The sequence below is a fragment of the Anabrus simplex genome, chromosome 1 (assembly GCF_040414725.1).
Source record: "Anabrus simplex isolate iqAnaSimp1 chromosome 1, ASM4041472v1, whole genome shotgun sequence".
In the NCBI taxonomy this organism is placed as follows: domain Eukaryota; kingdom Metazoa; phylum Arthropoda; class Insecta; order Orthoptera; family Tettigoniidae; genus Anabrus; species Anabrus simplex.
The window spans coordinates 641,017,635-641,033,047 of record NC_090265.1 but is presented as its reverse complement, the minus strand read 5'-3'; the positions used below and the strand labels follow the sequence as shown (position 1 = coordinate 641,033,047).

Here is a 15,413-nt window from a genome sequence, read left to right as displayed (position 1 = left end):
TAAATGATGTGTTGTGGTAATAAAATATACCTGAAACAGTAGTTTTGCTAGTCTAAAATGTTCACCAATTCGTTATTACACTGATCTTGATGTTCACTCATATACTCATTTATTCAAAGTAGTGTTGCAATATTGACACACTTATTTTAATTTAAAAATGTCTCAATGCTGAGTTAATAAAACATTACTTATACTAATTGCGAATGACTAATGCTAAAATACAATGATGTGATAATAAAATGTGCTTGAAAGAGTAGCTTTGACAGTCTAGTATGTTCACCAGTCCGTTAAGACACTGTTCTTGACGTTCACACATATACTCATTCATTCAATCCATTGTTGTAATGATAATATATTTATTTTAGATTTAAAATATCTTAGTGTTGAGTTGTATGGTACTGTATTTTTTTAAATCCACGCCAGTAGGAGATTTGGTATTGAATAATGATGTATGTTGTTAAGCTTGTGCAAGTCGCATGTTTTTAACAATGAATTTAAAGCCTTAAGCTTAGCTCAGGGTCAAGTTGTTGGGTTTGATGTTCCATTAACTAAGGTGCGAATGTTCCCCTCTTCATACTCGCGTTCCGTTGGATTATGTCAGATAATTTGCTGTCTTAGCTTGTCATTTGTGTACTAGTCGGGAGCACGCTGTACACTGCTTCGTGTATGCTGGGGACTAGCTGTTGCAACAATACATGAAGCAGTGTACGGCGTGCTCCTGACTAGCACACAAATGACAGGCTAAGACAGCAAATTATCTGACACAATCAAACGGAACGCAAGTATGAAGAGGGGAACATTCGCACCTTAGTTAATGGTAGTTAAAGGTAGATGACAGGTAAGATTTTCTTCTTTAAAAAACTCTCATTCTGAGAAGTATACAGACTAGTAATCAAAATCTCTTACCTCATGTAGCATGAGTGCAGCTAAGCCATACACAACTCCTGTCCATGCTTCTTCACTCTGAACAGTTACCATGTCAATCTTCCCATCAGGAGTCATACCATTCACAGCACCCATTGTTCCATTCTTGAATTTCATGACATTGAAATCAAATATTTTCCTTAAAGCGCTTGCAACATGCTTCCCATTAAATACCTATTAAACAGAAAAGGAACCATCACTCATATGAAAGTAACACAATAGTATGATATATTTTTAGTCATTTAAAGAGAGTTTAATAATAATATAAAATATTAAAAATATGTTGGAGATAGTTCCACAGAAGGCCATGAAATAAAAAAAAAAAATTGAAATTGTAAATGCAATGAAACAATTGCATGGATGGCTTCTAAACACTTAGGGCTTCTGTGCTGCCTTTGCCTAAATACACATCTCAAAAAAAGTTTGGTATTTTGTGGGATTAGGCACATTATTTGGTAGGATATGTGTAGGGGCAGAGAGCACTGTATACACACACATAATTCAACTGCCTGTTCACAATACAGCAGATGCTGCTGCCTACGGTCTGTGTTGAGCCTGGAGTTAACTATGCCATTTCAGGCGACGACCAGTAGCAGTATATACAGTGCTGTACAAACTTCAGCAAACATTTACATTTCATGCGCAATGCATATTTCCCAGTTTGACTGAGCCCGAATTGAGGCATTCATTTAGGGTGGACAGACACAAACAGCAGTATCAAGCATTGTACAAGTTTCCCAAAGTGCAGTGTCAAAAAACATGGAAAAGGCACCATGAGGCCAATGATGTAACTGACAGACCAAGGGAATATTGACTGAGGGTGACGCCACATCAAGATCAGTATATCCACATAACAGTGCAGAGACAAACTTTAACGGCTCAATAATTACAAGCTGACTTCTTGAGGGCAACTGGAGTCCATGTATCTGCATGAACTGTATGCAATCAGCTGTATAGTGCCCAATTAAGGTCATTTCAACCAATTTGGCATGTTCCACTAAGGAATTGTCATCATATTCAGAGGAGGAGATGGGCCATCCAACATCTTAATTGGAGATTGGATGAAAAGCACAATGTTATGTTTGTAAATGAAACATGGATACCACTTAGGACAGATACACGATGATAAAGGGTGCGGTGATGTGAGGACATGGTGGAAAGTACCAAGATGTTCAAGAAGTACATGTGTTTGTAGGTGGAGGTGTAATGTTTTGGGCAGGAATTATGCATGGCTGTTGTACACTTTTGATACCAATTGGAAGGACATTAACTGCCCAACAGTAAATTGATGAAATTCTTAAACCATTTGTACAACGCTTTAGGGATAAGTATGGTGCTGAATTCAATTTCATTGGCAATAATGCTTACTCGCATCAAGGTGCACCAAGAAGGAACTTTATTAGAGGTGGGTATCAACCATAATTCAATGGACATGAACTGCATTAATCCCTCAGCGACGGGGAACATTTGAGTATTAAATAACACTAGTATGTTTTTATTGTTCACCCACCTATTCAATACAATACAATCTTAAAAATTAGGACCTTGTCCTTATCAAAATTGTTAACATAAAATTAATATATTGGATGGTACATGTTTTGCCCATCAATAGTAGGCATCATCAGCCATATTTTTTACCTTAGGAATAGATCAGGTACCTGATTGGAAACGACTTATGAATGTTGTTAAAAACTATGTCTTGTAAAATGGATTAGAGATCGTTAAGCAACTATTACAATATAAAATGTAGTATACTATTACTTAACGATACGGTATTTGTGTTAATATTTGAGTCTAAAAACATGACAATTATTTGAGGATTATGATATAGGTGGTTGGTTCTTGATATTAAAAGATATTACAATAAAGATAAAAATTAGAAAGCACATTCCATTAAATTGTCAAATGGCGTTATTAAAACCTTGAGGAAAGTTGAGCGTTGATGATGGTCGTTGGTTCTTGAAGTTAATAAGTATTGATTTACATTTATATGCTTATAAATTTTGAAGAATTTTCATATGGCCTGGTTCTTTTTTAAGATAATATTAGCTGGGAATGCTGGTGCCATAGGCTATATTGAAGTTTGTGTACACGTCATTAGGCCATCTTTTTTGATGTAGTATTTGTGGGAAGAGTTTGTGATAGGCGTGGCTCTTTGTTGTTGGACGTGTTGAGGTAAGCATACTAGTCGAAAGGGAACATTTGAGTGTCGCTTTACCCAGTGGATGGAGGCGATTCAGATATGAGCACTAAGAAAATGCAGCAATCTCTTTAAAAATTTAGTTACAACAGTTCAGCTCAGATTATTTTCAAATGTTTACAATAGAGACTCAAAAGAATGAAGTTTGCATTCATCAACTTTATGGCATAGTAATGGAGAAGAGACCATCCAGATTTTGTATGGAATGAAAGTGATGTTCTTGTAATTGCTTGGGTTGTTTCTCTTTTCTTTACAATTTGCTTTACATCGCACCACACAGATAGATCTTATGGCGACAATGGGATAGGAAATGGCTAGGAGTGGGAAGGAAGGGGCTGTGGCCTTAATTAAGATACAGCCCCAGCATTTGCCTGGTGTGAAAATGGGAAACTACAGAAAACCATACACAGGGCTGCCGACAGTGAGGTTCGAACCCACTATCTTCCGGATGCAAGCTCACAGCTGCACGGCCCTAACCGCATGGCCAACTCGCCCGGTCCGGGTTGTTTCTCAATGCAATGAAAACTAGGGTAATTGTTGCCTCGGGGACTTTGAGTGGGAGAACCGGGAACAGTAGCTCAAAGATTCATTTAGCACAAATCCCAGGTTCATGAAAAAGAGGGAGTATAATTTGGCGTGGTTTTTTTTTGGTCCATTACTTGGCCACGCGCACCATGCCCTCCCATTCCTTACGTTATGTGTCCATTCTCACTTTGCTCAGTCCAGTCTGGTGTAGTGCTGTTATCGTCTGATTTCTTAAAACTTAATAACTTCTCTTTCATTCAAACTGCACCGTGTCATGCTTCTGCACCACGCAATATCATGTTTCAAAGTGACAGCGTGTCAAGTAATTATAAGTTGTAAGAGGTTTCAAGGCATTGAAAGAATTATATGAATTCTCACCAGATGATGTCACATTCGTATCAGTGAAGAGATGGCGATTTATCATTCTACATGAGGAAACATCCTGTAATGAAATATACATCTGCTAGGCTGCAGCAGAAATTTAAGCCTACATGCTTTCAAGCAGAAAGAGGTCAGACTTTCAAACACTTTAGAAAAAAAAAAGAAACACTAGTTTGGGCTGATTCATACATAAGGAAGGCAGAGATCTTCACCTTCAACAACTTTAAAATTTTACACGCTATAACAGAATAAAGTTAGGCCTACAGGGGTTTGTACTATGCATGGAGGTCGGCAGCATGTGAAGAAAAGGTCTATACGACGTATGGATGTCGGTATCAAGGGGCTAAGCATGCATGGGACAGGTTGAAAATGGCTGTTTATGATTGTTCACAACCTCCACAGATACTCTCAGACCTCATTAGAGTTGACCAGATGGAATAGGACCTTCTACCTCAAGATGACATCAATGCACTGATCACAAGCATGCTGCAGTGTGTGATAGGCCTGAACAATGCCAGAGGGGGCATACACTGTACTAAGGCAGAGTGAAGAAGGGACAACCTTTGCTGTAGGTATCAGAACAAGTGAAGATACCACTGCTACCGGAAGCCCAGTTGGCATTATCCTGTTCTTTGAAGTATAATACAAAATTTCTCAAGACCGTACGATGATCTGGTCTGAAATTAGTTTCTTGAATATAGACTATACTCGCCGTGAACTGATTACTTAGCTGGCATAATTCAGTAAGTGCCATAGTGTGGATACTTGCGTGTTTGTGTTAGGTTTCAAACGACGAGCCTCTTAGTAACCTAAGCATTGCTTCCGTCTCCATCTGAGAATGGAAGTGTATCCTCAATGTCCATCAAATCATCACTGGATGAGGTTAGAGACAGGTTAAGGGTCCCAGACGGTCTCCGAGATGCTTTTCAGCGGTGGGGGTTCCACCTATGAGGGAAGCGTATTGACTTAAGAGCAAATGCTCTGGATGCAGGTCATGTTTTCTCTCTCATAGGATGAGTGAAGGAGCAACTATGAAGTGTTCCCTTCTTCCCCACCTTCTTTTCTTGTTCAGCCCTGGTTGGCGATGTCACCTTGGCTGGCTTGTAGTGGCTTTTGCCAACCAGCAAAGTTGCCTTCACTAGAATGGACTTCTTTGTGACCAAAGGTGGGTTACATCACACCTTCGGGCTTTTATTCTTTCTAACGTTGCTCATAGGAGCAACTATTGCTTTGGGCGCAGCAATCACCGATGGTGATTCCTTGAGAAATACCAAACTTTGCAGGCTCTGAGCTATAACGCTAAACTCTAACTCTTCTGAGGAGGCATTCATGGAATTAAACTTACGGCGTGCTTCCTGGTATGAAATATCATTCATGGTCTTTGTCTCATGGATCTTCTTCTCGCTGAGATAGACGGACAGTTCCTATCTCGAGAAGAATGAAAACCAGGGTAGTTAGTGCACCTGTTCGGATTTGTGCATTGCCCCACGTCATGAGTCTCTTTTCCACAAGTTCCACAGACACACTTGTTCAAACGAGATACAATATGTCTGACACTTTGACAGATATAGCATTACATCAGAGGCAGAATGTTTGGCCTCACATAACAATGATAGGTTGTTACTTTGACTTTCTCTGGGTAACACCAACAGCTTAAAAGAGACAATGAAGGCACTGGTGGCAATGTCTTCACCATTGACTTTACAGGTAATGCACCTGATGTCCGTCATACAACGGCTCTTCATGTCCTCACTTCGCTCATCGTCAGTGTTCGAGATCAGGTCACAGTGGAAGATCACCTCAAAGACCAGATTTAGAGATCTGTGCTCATCCACTCCGATGGAAATTTTGCGGAAGTGGTAGCCACTTGTGCAACCGATGAGCTTCACCTGTGGTAGACGTCTTCAGTAACAAGCTGCCATTATGCATCTTCTTTTAACTTCCTCAAGTTCACTATGACACCTTCTATATGTGTACCGAACAGGACGGATTTTACCAGTTTTAAATCTTGCTCATCGGTTCTGGTAGCAAACACGAACCATTCTTTCATGCTGGGCTAAAGGTTCAAGACTTGGGTGGCGGACCATATTCTTCTGAGGTGTAGACTCTGTCAAATTTTTGCTAAGATCCCTTTATAACTGAAATAAGGGAGGTGTGTGCCCTTTGATTGGAAACTACTGATTCACAGACTCAAATCTGCCAGTAAATGTTGCAGAAGAAAAGAAACAAATGACATTAGGATTATGTTTATATTCTGCACAACCACTTGTGGCTGAATCTGGTTGTAACACCACATTTCATTTTTTTCCCCCCTTTCACTTACATAATTGTCACTGTGTTGCATTATGTCTAGAGGTAAAGAACTATCAGTTTAACTACTGTCTGCCATCATGGAAAAACTGCTACTGTTGATAATTTCAGGAACTATATACTGTATTTCGTTTTTAAAACAGCACTAGTCTGCAAGAGGTGCCCTTTTAAAAGTATACATTGTAGTGGTGTCCACAAACATGTGCGGAACACCAATGAAGATGCCCATTCCTCAATTAAGGCATGTTTAGGTCTTTTGTTTTTCTTGCTAGTGGTTTTAACATACCACTAACACATTATGATGTAAGGATGAGAAAGGGCTGGGAAGGTAGTGACTGTAGCTTTAATACACTGACTGACAGTGACAATGCAACACCAAGGAGGAGTGGTTCGAAAGGGATGAAAGTTGGGGAAAAAACAGAGACGGCACGGATGAATAATTGATGTTTATTTCAAACCGATATGAAGGTTACACAATGCGCACGGCATCGACTCAGTAGGATGTAGGACCACCGCGAGCGGCGATGAACGCAGAAACACGTCGAGGTACAGAGTCAATAAGAGTGCGGATGGTGTCCTGAGGGATGGTTCTCCATTCTCTGTCAACCATTTGCCACAGTTGGTCGTCCGTACGAGGCTGGGGCAGAGTTTGCAAACGGCGTCCAACGAGATCCCACACGTGTTCGATTGGTGAGAGATTCGGAGAGTACGCTGGCCACGGAAGCATCTGTACACCTCGTAGAGCCTGTTGGGAGATGCCAGCAGTGTGTGGGCGGGCATTATCCTGCTGAAACAGAGCATTGGGCAGCCCCTGAAGGTACGGGAGTGCCACCGGCCGCAGCACATGCTGCACGTAGCGGTGGGCATTTAACGTGCCTTGAATACGCACTAGAGGTGACGTGGAATCATACGCCATAGCGCCCCAAACCATGATGCCGCGTTGTCTAGCGGTAGGGCGCTCCACAGTTACTGCCGGATTTGACCTTTCTCCACGCCGACGCCACACTCGTCTGCGGTGACTATCACTGACAGAACAGAAGCGTGATTCATCGGAGAACACGACGTTCCGCCATTCCCTCATCCAAGTCGCTCTAGCCCGGCACCATGCCAGGCGTGCACGTCTATGCTGTGGAGTCAATGGTAGTCTTCTGAGCGGACGCCGGGAGTGCAGGCCTCCTTCAACCAATCGACGGGAAATTGTTCTGGTCGATATTGGAACAACCAGGGTGTCTTGCACATGCTGAAGAATGGCGGTTGACGTGGCGTGCGGGGCTGCCACCGCTTGGCGGCGGATGCGCCGATCCTCGCGTGCTGACGTCACTCGGGCTGCGCCTGGAACCCTCGCACGTGCCACATGTCCCTGCGCCAACCATCTTCGCCACAGGCGCTGCACCGTGGACACATCCCTATGGGTATCGGCTGCGATTTGACGAAGCGACCAACCTGCCCTTCTTAGCCCGATCACCATACCCCTCGTAAAGTTGTCTGTCTGCTGGAAATGCCTCCGTTGATGGCGGCCTGGCATTCTTAGCTATACATGTGTCCTGTGGCACACGACAACACGTTCTACAATGACTGTCGGCTGAGAAATCACGGTACGAAGTGGGCCATTCGCCAACGCCGTGTCCCATTTATCGTTCGCTACGTGCGCAGCACAGCGGCGCATTTCACATCATGAGCATACCTCACTGACGTCAGTCTACCCTGCAATTGGCATAAAGTTCTGACCACTTCTTCTTGGTGTTGCATTTGCTCTGTCAGTCAGTGTATTAAGGTACAGCACCAACATTTACCTGGTGTGAAAACAAGAAACAATGAAAAACCATATTCATGGCTGCCAATGGTGGGATATGAACCCATAATCTCCCGAATGAAAGCTCACAGCTATGTAACCCTAACCGCACAGCCAATTCACTCGGTTGTGTTTAGGTCTAAAATGAGTAATACTGGCATTAACTGAATTTTGCAAAATTGTTGACTAGTGCTCTTTTAAAGATGATCAAATCAGTTAGGTGTTCCTTTCGATGTTTCTATCTTTCTATGAATAACCTAGTTTGCAGTTATTTGCTCCTTTCCATTACTTGTAATAACCTGCTGGGTTTCATTTCTCCTGTTGTGTTTGTCCTGTATTCCTAGTCTTTTACCACTTGCATTAATCTTAATCTTCTTGTCCCTTCCCTTTTCCCGTGTTTATCCGGCTTTCTTCTTAACCTACACCTCCCACGTCAAGACGTAAGATCTGTCCAGATGGCCCCTTAATGAATGTTGAAGTCTGCCCTCCTGAAAAACTGGGAAGCAGAAAGAAGCTTGTTGGAGGCCAAAAAGAAACGGATTAGTGTATGAAGATGTAGTGATTCTCTTATGTTTTTCTTTCTATTTCTCCCTCTTCCCACAATGACCTGTCATTGTATTTATCTTATTAAGTGTTCCTTTCGATGTTGCTATCTTTTTAAATATGACCTGATTTGTACTTGTTTGTCCCTTTCCATTACAAAGAAAGAAGTTTTTGTAAGGTTTCTATGCTGTATAACGATTTCTACTCTGGTGATCTTGTCTATGAAAAGAGTGTAACTACAAAAATGAAGGAGTGTACAGAGCAAGTTGGCCGTGCGCTAAGGGGTGTGCAGCTGTGAGCTTGCATTCGGAAGATAGTGGGTTCGAATCCCACTGTTGGCAGCCCTGAAGATGGTTTTCCATGGTTTCCCATTTTCACATCAGGCAAATTCTGGGTTTGTACCTTAATTAAGGCCATGGCTACTTCCTTCCCACTCCCAGCTCTTTCCTGTCTCATCGTTGCCATAAGACCTATCTGTGTCGGTGCGACGTAAAGCAAGTTGTAGAAGAGAGAAAATGATGTAGGCCATAAAGTTATGAGACTTGAGGAAAAATTTCAATAAAAACTAACAACATCTTAATCTCATCCTGTCATACATATAGAGCTTTGACAGCATATCAATACTGGTATCTGCTGTAAACATTAGTATCTGCAATTAATATAATAATAATGAAGCTATCTTCATAATGGAGGTGTATTTCATTTTGAACATAAAATCAGTGTTTTGTCCTAGAGAGATAGTAATGCATTTTTTGTGTGTGTTTTGTATGGTAGATTTGAAACTATTAAGGTTAAGAACGCTTCCATTAAACATAACATTTTTTGATTTGGGGCCAGGCTGTTGTATATACTTCTGCACTTTTACTATGACAATGCACAAATATTTTAAATTATATATTTTCTTTTTTAATCTCACTGCATTAACTCTCAGGTATACTAGTTTACTTTATAATAATAATTTTTAAGGTATAGTAATGTTTCTGACAGAACTGTTTGCAACTCTCAGATATTCTACTTTCGATGCTGATAAATGCAATGATTTTTCAATTTTTTTTTTACTGCAGTAACATGGCACCATGTTTCAGAACTTACAATGAAATATGAATTTCATCAATTGTAATAAATAAGAACTTACAGTTCTAAACTGTTTTTGAAAAGCTGGTTTGGAGGCTCTGTAGTTGTGGTGGTGGTGATTTTGATATAATCAATGATAATGGGAATGTTCCCGATAATGACTGCAAATGGAGAAAACTGGAAGAGGAGGCATAATTTGGGGATTACGTAAATGTTGACGCTAACCTCATCACTGAAGAAGGCATGACAATTTCCAAGATAACTGAAGGCGCATAACAGAATCTGAAAAAGGACTGTAATAACAACAATGATGATAACGATACTGAAGAGCCACAGCATACTTCAGGTACTTTTAATGATGCTATCAATGCTCCATGGTCTATCAAAACATTTTGTGAGGGACCATAACATTTCTCAGGAAATAATGGCCGAATTGTACCGGATTGAGAATAATGTTTATGCTGTGGCTGCAGCCAACAAAAAGCAAGCCAAGATAATGGACTGATGTATTTTGTATAGTATTCTTTCTTTGTATTTTTTTCCCTATTTGGATGCATAACTTTTGTGTTTCTATTGTTTCATATTGCCATATATATTTTGCAATACAGTATAACTCAACTTCATATTTACAGATTTTCATTTAAGCATTTTTCACACTTAAATGTTTTTTTTTTTCATTGGTCCCCTGGGAAACATACACACAAAATTTTACTGTATTTTGGAGTTTTGGTGTTCACAAATGAAGGAGTTTTAGATAAGATGGAACTAATTAGAGGGGAGCATTTTCTAGATCAGGGACGGCAAACCTTGTTTATTACTTTTTACTGTCTAGTGTGTCATCGGTTATTTCCTTTACATTCATAATGAAATCCTTCATTTGCCTTCATTTAGGTATTACACGGCATTACTTATAAATCCTTTTGACTAAATGTTACATGATTTTATTTTGCAAACATCACTTAAAAATTACATTTTTTTTAAAAAAAAGGTAAATTTTAAGAATAAGGTATATTATTGCTTTAACCTAATAAAATGTGCAAACAATATGGCCATAGAATTAATTGAGATATATTTCTTTATTAAAGCGTAATGTTTAAAGTTGCTAGATTTTTGACGTATTTATTGCATGTTAAAAACATTAAAACATGTTAGTGTGTTGTCTGACGTGGCACAGAAGCTGTGTTTGTGTATCATCTAGTGGCACATGTCATAGGTTCGCCATCCCTGTTCTAGACCATCTTCTTTCACCAGTCCGGCTCCATGGCTAAATGGTTAGCGTGCTGGCCTTTGGTCACAAGGGTCCTGGGTTCGATGAGTGGAAAAGTAGATGGGAAGCAGCAACAGATGTGCGCCTTCATACCTTCTTCTCAGGTCCCAGACTTCCAAGTGGATCCCACCTAACATGCAAGACCTGGACTGCCCTGAATAGAATCAGAACAGGACATGGCCGGTGCAGAGCCGCTCTCCACAAGTGGAAAAAGCTACCTAATCCAGACTGTGACTGCGGAGCTCCACACCAGACTATTCATCATATCGTCAGGGAATGTAAGATTCGAGCCTACCACGGTGGTGAAGATGACTTCCTGCTGGTATCTCTAGATGCTGTACGTTGGATTGAAAAACTTGATATTCAATTGTGAAGCACAAATTACTTTGTTTCTCAGCTGTAAATATGTGTAATATTACTGATTATGTCTGTATAAGCCATACGCTAAATAATAAATACCCCTCATACATTGTTTGAGTGACTGAGTTAAACCTACTTTCATTCATGTCCTCTGCAAGAAGCCGAATTCATCTCCCTCACACTCTCTAAAACTTTGCTCATACTCCTTAATACCCACTCAAACTTCCATTCCCCAGATATTCTAAATTCTTTTTTCTTCAGAAATATGAAAAATTACAAAAATATCAACAAGACTAAAATAATATAAACTGTCAAGAAAAACATTCAAAAGAAAGGAATACTGTATACTATACATGGATTACATGACAATAAAGAAAGCGAGGAACTAACTAATAAAATAATTACACTACAATTCTACTTAGTCATTATAAGATCTGAAGAGCTTTTCCTAGCCAAGACTGGGTATGCCTTCATCTGCGAGCACCAGAACTTCAAAATATTGACTAAAGAAACTGTGTTTTAGCAAAACTTTGTGTGTAACTGTGGTCTTATATCCTTACATTAACATCATCCATTGAGACTAAATTACAGGCGGTGAGATTTCAAATCCACTGTTCGTTTCTTTATTCTTCTTTGCTAGCTGCTTTACGTCGCACCGACACAGACAGGTCTTATGGCGATGATGGGATAGGAAAGGGCTAGGAGTGGAAAAGAAGCGGCCGTGGCCTAAATTAAGGTACAGCCCCAGCATTTGCCTGGTGTGAAAATGGGAAACCACGGAAAACCATCTTCAGGGCCGCTGGCAGTGGAGTCCAAACCCACTATCTCCTAAATGCAAGCTCACAGCTGCGCGCCCCTATTATAGCTGAGGCCATACAATTATTATTATTATTATTATTATTATTATTATTATTATTATATATATAATTCGCTGGGGCCATCAAGGACCACGTTAAGTCTTGTTGCATTTGACACTGAACTTGGCCTGAACTAGAGCTCAAATTTCCCTCATTCTTTGTGAGTGGGCCTGCTTACGCTCCTCTGTCCAAGGGGCACCGTGTCTTCTCTTCGGTTGCTCGTCTCGGTTTAGCCCGTTCGTCAATATTTTCTTGCGGAAGAGATCTCTGTTAAGGGTGTCTTCAGCTGAGATATGTAGCATTTGCAGGTCTTCTTTGGTATTTCTAAACCAGGGAATTGTGGTTTTGGAGTTTGAATCAAAAAAATGAAAGATCTTTTTAGTTAATTTTCTTCCGTCTATTCTTTTCAGATGACCGTAAAATCGTGCCCAACTTTTTCTGATTGTGTCGGTAATTGTCTCTATTTTGCTGTAGACTTCCTTGTTGGATCTCTTTTGATGGATTCCATTTCTGTACTTTGATCCCAAGATTCCTCTCACAATTTTGCGTTCTCTTTTCTCCAGTTCTTCAAGGAGTTCTTTGTTGGCATTTAGAGACAGGGTTTCGGCTGCATATAGAACTACTGGCTTCAGAACTGTTTCATAGTGACGTAACTTGGTGTTTTAGGAAAGGCATTTTTTGTTGTAGATTGTGCGGGATGTTTGGTAAGCTATTTCCAGTTTGCGTACTCGCTCCTGAAGTGCTTCTTTGTCCAGTCCATTTTTCATGATGATCTCACCCAGGTATTTGAATTTGTCTACTCGGGTGATGTCCCCGTATTTTGTATGGAGTTTTGGTGGAGCCTCTTTGATGTTGGTCATTACTTATGTTTTCTCAAATGATATCTGCAAACCAGTTTGTTCGGCAATTTCCTTTAAAATTTCAACTTGAGCTCTAGCGGTTTCTATGTCGTTTGAGAGAACAGCATTATTATCGGCAAATGCTAAGCAGTCTGTTGCGATCCCCTTGGATTTGGTTCCTATTCTCAATGGACTGTAGTTGGTTTCCTGTAATCTCACCCGAAAGGTTCTGATGATCTTTTCAAGAACACAGTTGAAGAGTATCGGGGATAGCCCATCACCTTGTCGGACTCCTGTTTTGATGTCAAAGGAATGCGAGAGACATCTGTGGAACTTCACCTTGGATTTTGTATCGGTCAGGGTGGCTCTAATTAATGCCAGCAGTTTCAAATCAACTCCAAATTCATTTAAGATGTTTAGCAGGACTTCCCGGTCAATGGAGTCGTACGCTTTCTTAAAGTCCACAAAGACAGACACATACTACTTGGACCTTAGTGTACAATATCTGATGATCGTTTTGAGATTTTGGATCTGTTCAGCTGTTGAGCGACCTTTTCTGAACCCTCCTTGGTATTCACCTATTTGATGTTCGACTTGTGCTTCCAAATGCTCCAGGATGGCAAGTGATAGAATTTTGTAACTCATGGGTAGCAAAGATATTCCTCTGTAGTTCTTGATGTTCTTCATGCTGCCTTTTTTGTGTAATGGATGGATCAAAGCTATTTTCTAATCTTCGGGTAGGGTCTCCTTGTTCCAAATTTTTTCTATTTGCTTTTGCAAGATATCAAGTGATTCCTCTGGGGCATATTTCCATAGTTCTGCTACTACTGAGTCTTCCCCCGGCGCTTTGTTATTTTTGAGACGGGCAATGTGGCGCTTGATTTCATCTCTGTCGGGTGGTCTGGAATCTGGGTACCTGAGTAAGGGTTCCTTGGTCTCAATGGCGCTTTGCGGTTTAGAGCAATTAAGTAAATTCTTGAAGTAATCTGCCAGAATGCTGCAATTTTCTTCATTTGACGTCGCCAGCGTGCCGTCCTTTCGCTCAAAGCATAGAGATGGTGGTTTATAGCCAGTGAGTTTGCGTTTGAAGACTCTGTAGTACTCTCTGCTTTCATTCTTCCTAAAGTTTTGTTATCTTTTCAATGAGAGATTTTTCATATTTACGTTTCTCAGTTCTGAACACCCTAGCTGCTTGGGCACGTTGGGTTTTGTAGGTTTCCCAATCATTTTCTGATTTCGTAGAGTAGTACTGTTTCCACGCATTGAGTCTTTCTTGGAGGACTGATTCGCAGGTACTATTCCACCAGGCATGCTTTTTGCTTCTCTTGATTTCTGCAACGTCTTTGGCGGCCTCAACAAGGAAACTTTTGGCGTTGTTAAAGTCACAGTCATTTGGTCTAGCCTTCTCCTGGAACTCCTCGACCCTTTGCCGAAGTTTATCATTGTCGAAGCGTGTGATCTGTTTGGTTGTCTTCCTTGTGTTTGCAGGAATTGGTTTGAATTTGATAAGAGACATATTATGATCTGAGGCCACATTGATGCCTTTCTTTACCTTGACATTCATAATCTCAGGGCTGTTTCTCCTGGAGATTGCAACGTGATCAATTTGGAACTCTCCGAGAGCTTGGACGGGAGAACGCCAAGTCATTTGCTTTCTGGGTAGGTGGCGAAAGTGGGTCGACATGACCTGCAGGTTGTGATTTTCGCAAATCGACACCAGTATTTGCCGTTGGGATTGGTTCTTTTGTGAGCAGGATAATTTCCTATAACTTTCTTGTACTTCTGTTCACGACCTAGTTGGGCATTGAAGTCACCCAAAAGAAGCTTGACATGGTGTTTGGGGATTTCGTTTAATTTTTCATCCAGTAGGTCCCAGAAATTATCAACTTCGTCTGGATCAGACTTGTTCTTCTTATCGTTTGTAGGAGCATGTGCGTTAACTAGGGCGTAGGTTTTGTTCGCGCATTTAATTGTGAGTATAGACAAATTGTCATTCACAGGTTCGAAATTTGCAACCGATTTAAGGATCTTGGTTTTAACAGCAAACGCAGTTCCAAGCATCACAGCTCCATTGAGGATTCCTCTTTGCGCTTTGCTCTTGAAAAATCGGTAGCCTTCGGATTCAAAAATCTCTTCATCTGGGTACCTTGTTTCCTGTAGGGCCATTATGGATATCTGATTTTCGTGAAGAGCTTTGGTGAGGGTTTTCAGCTTGCCAGTTTGTGTAAGTGAATTTATGTTGAAAGTTGCGAGAAAGGTTTTAGATTTTGGCCTGAGTTTTTGACTCTTCGGGGTACACCGAGACGCTCCGACTCGTCTCTTGCATGATGTCGAGTCTCCC

General features: G+C 40.7%; 1 protein-coding gene across 2 annotated transcripts in view; it reads right to left on the bottom strand.

The window, feature by feature from the left end:
* Positions 1–15,413, bottom strand: part of LOC136857245 (non-lysosomal glucosylceramidase) — a 203,154-nt gene that overhangs the window by 8,214 nt on the left and 179,527 nt on the right. For both annotated transcript variants that reach the window (XM_067135737.2, XM_067135738.2), the window contains one exon: positions 907–1,098. In XM_067135737.2, the coding sequence (XP_066991838.2) occupies positions 907–1,098 (192 nt within the window). The remainder of the gene's footprint in view (positions 1–906; positions 1,099–15,413) is intronic.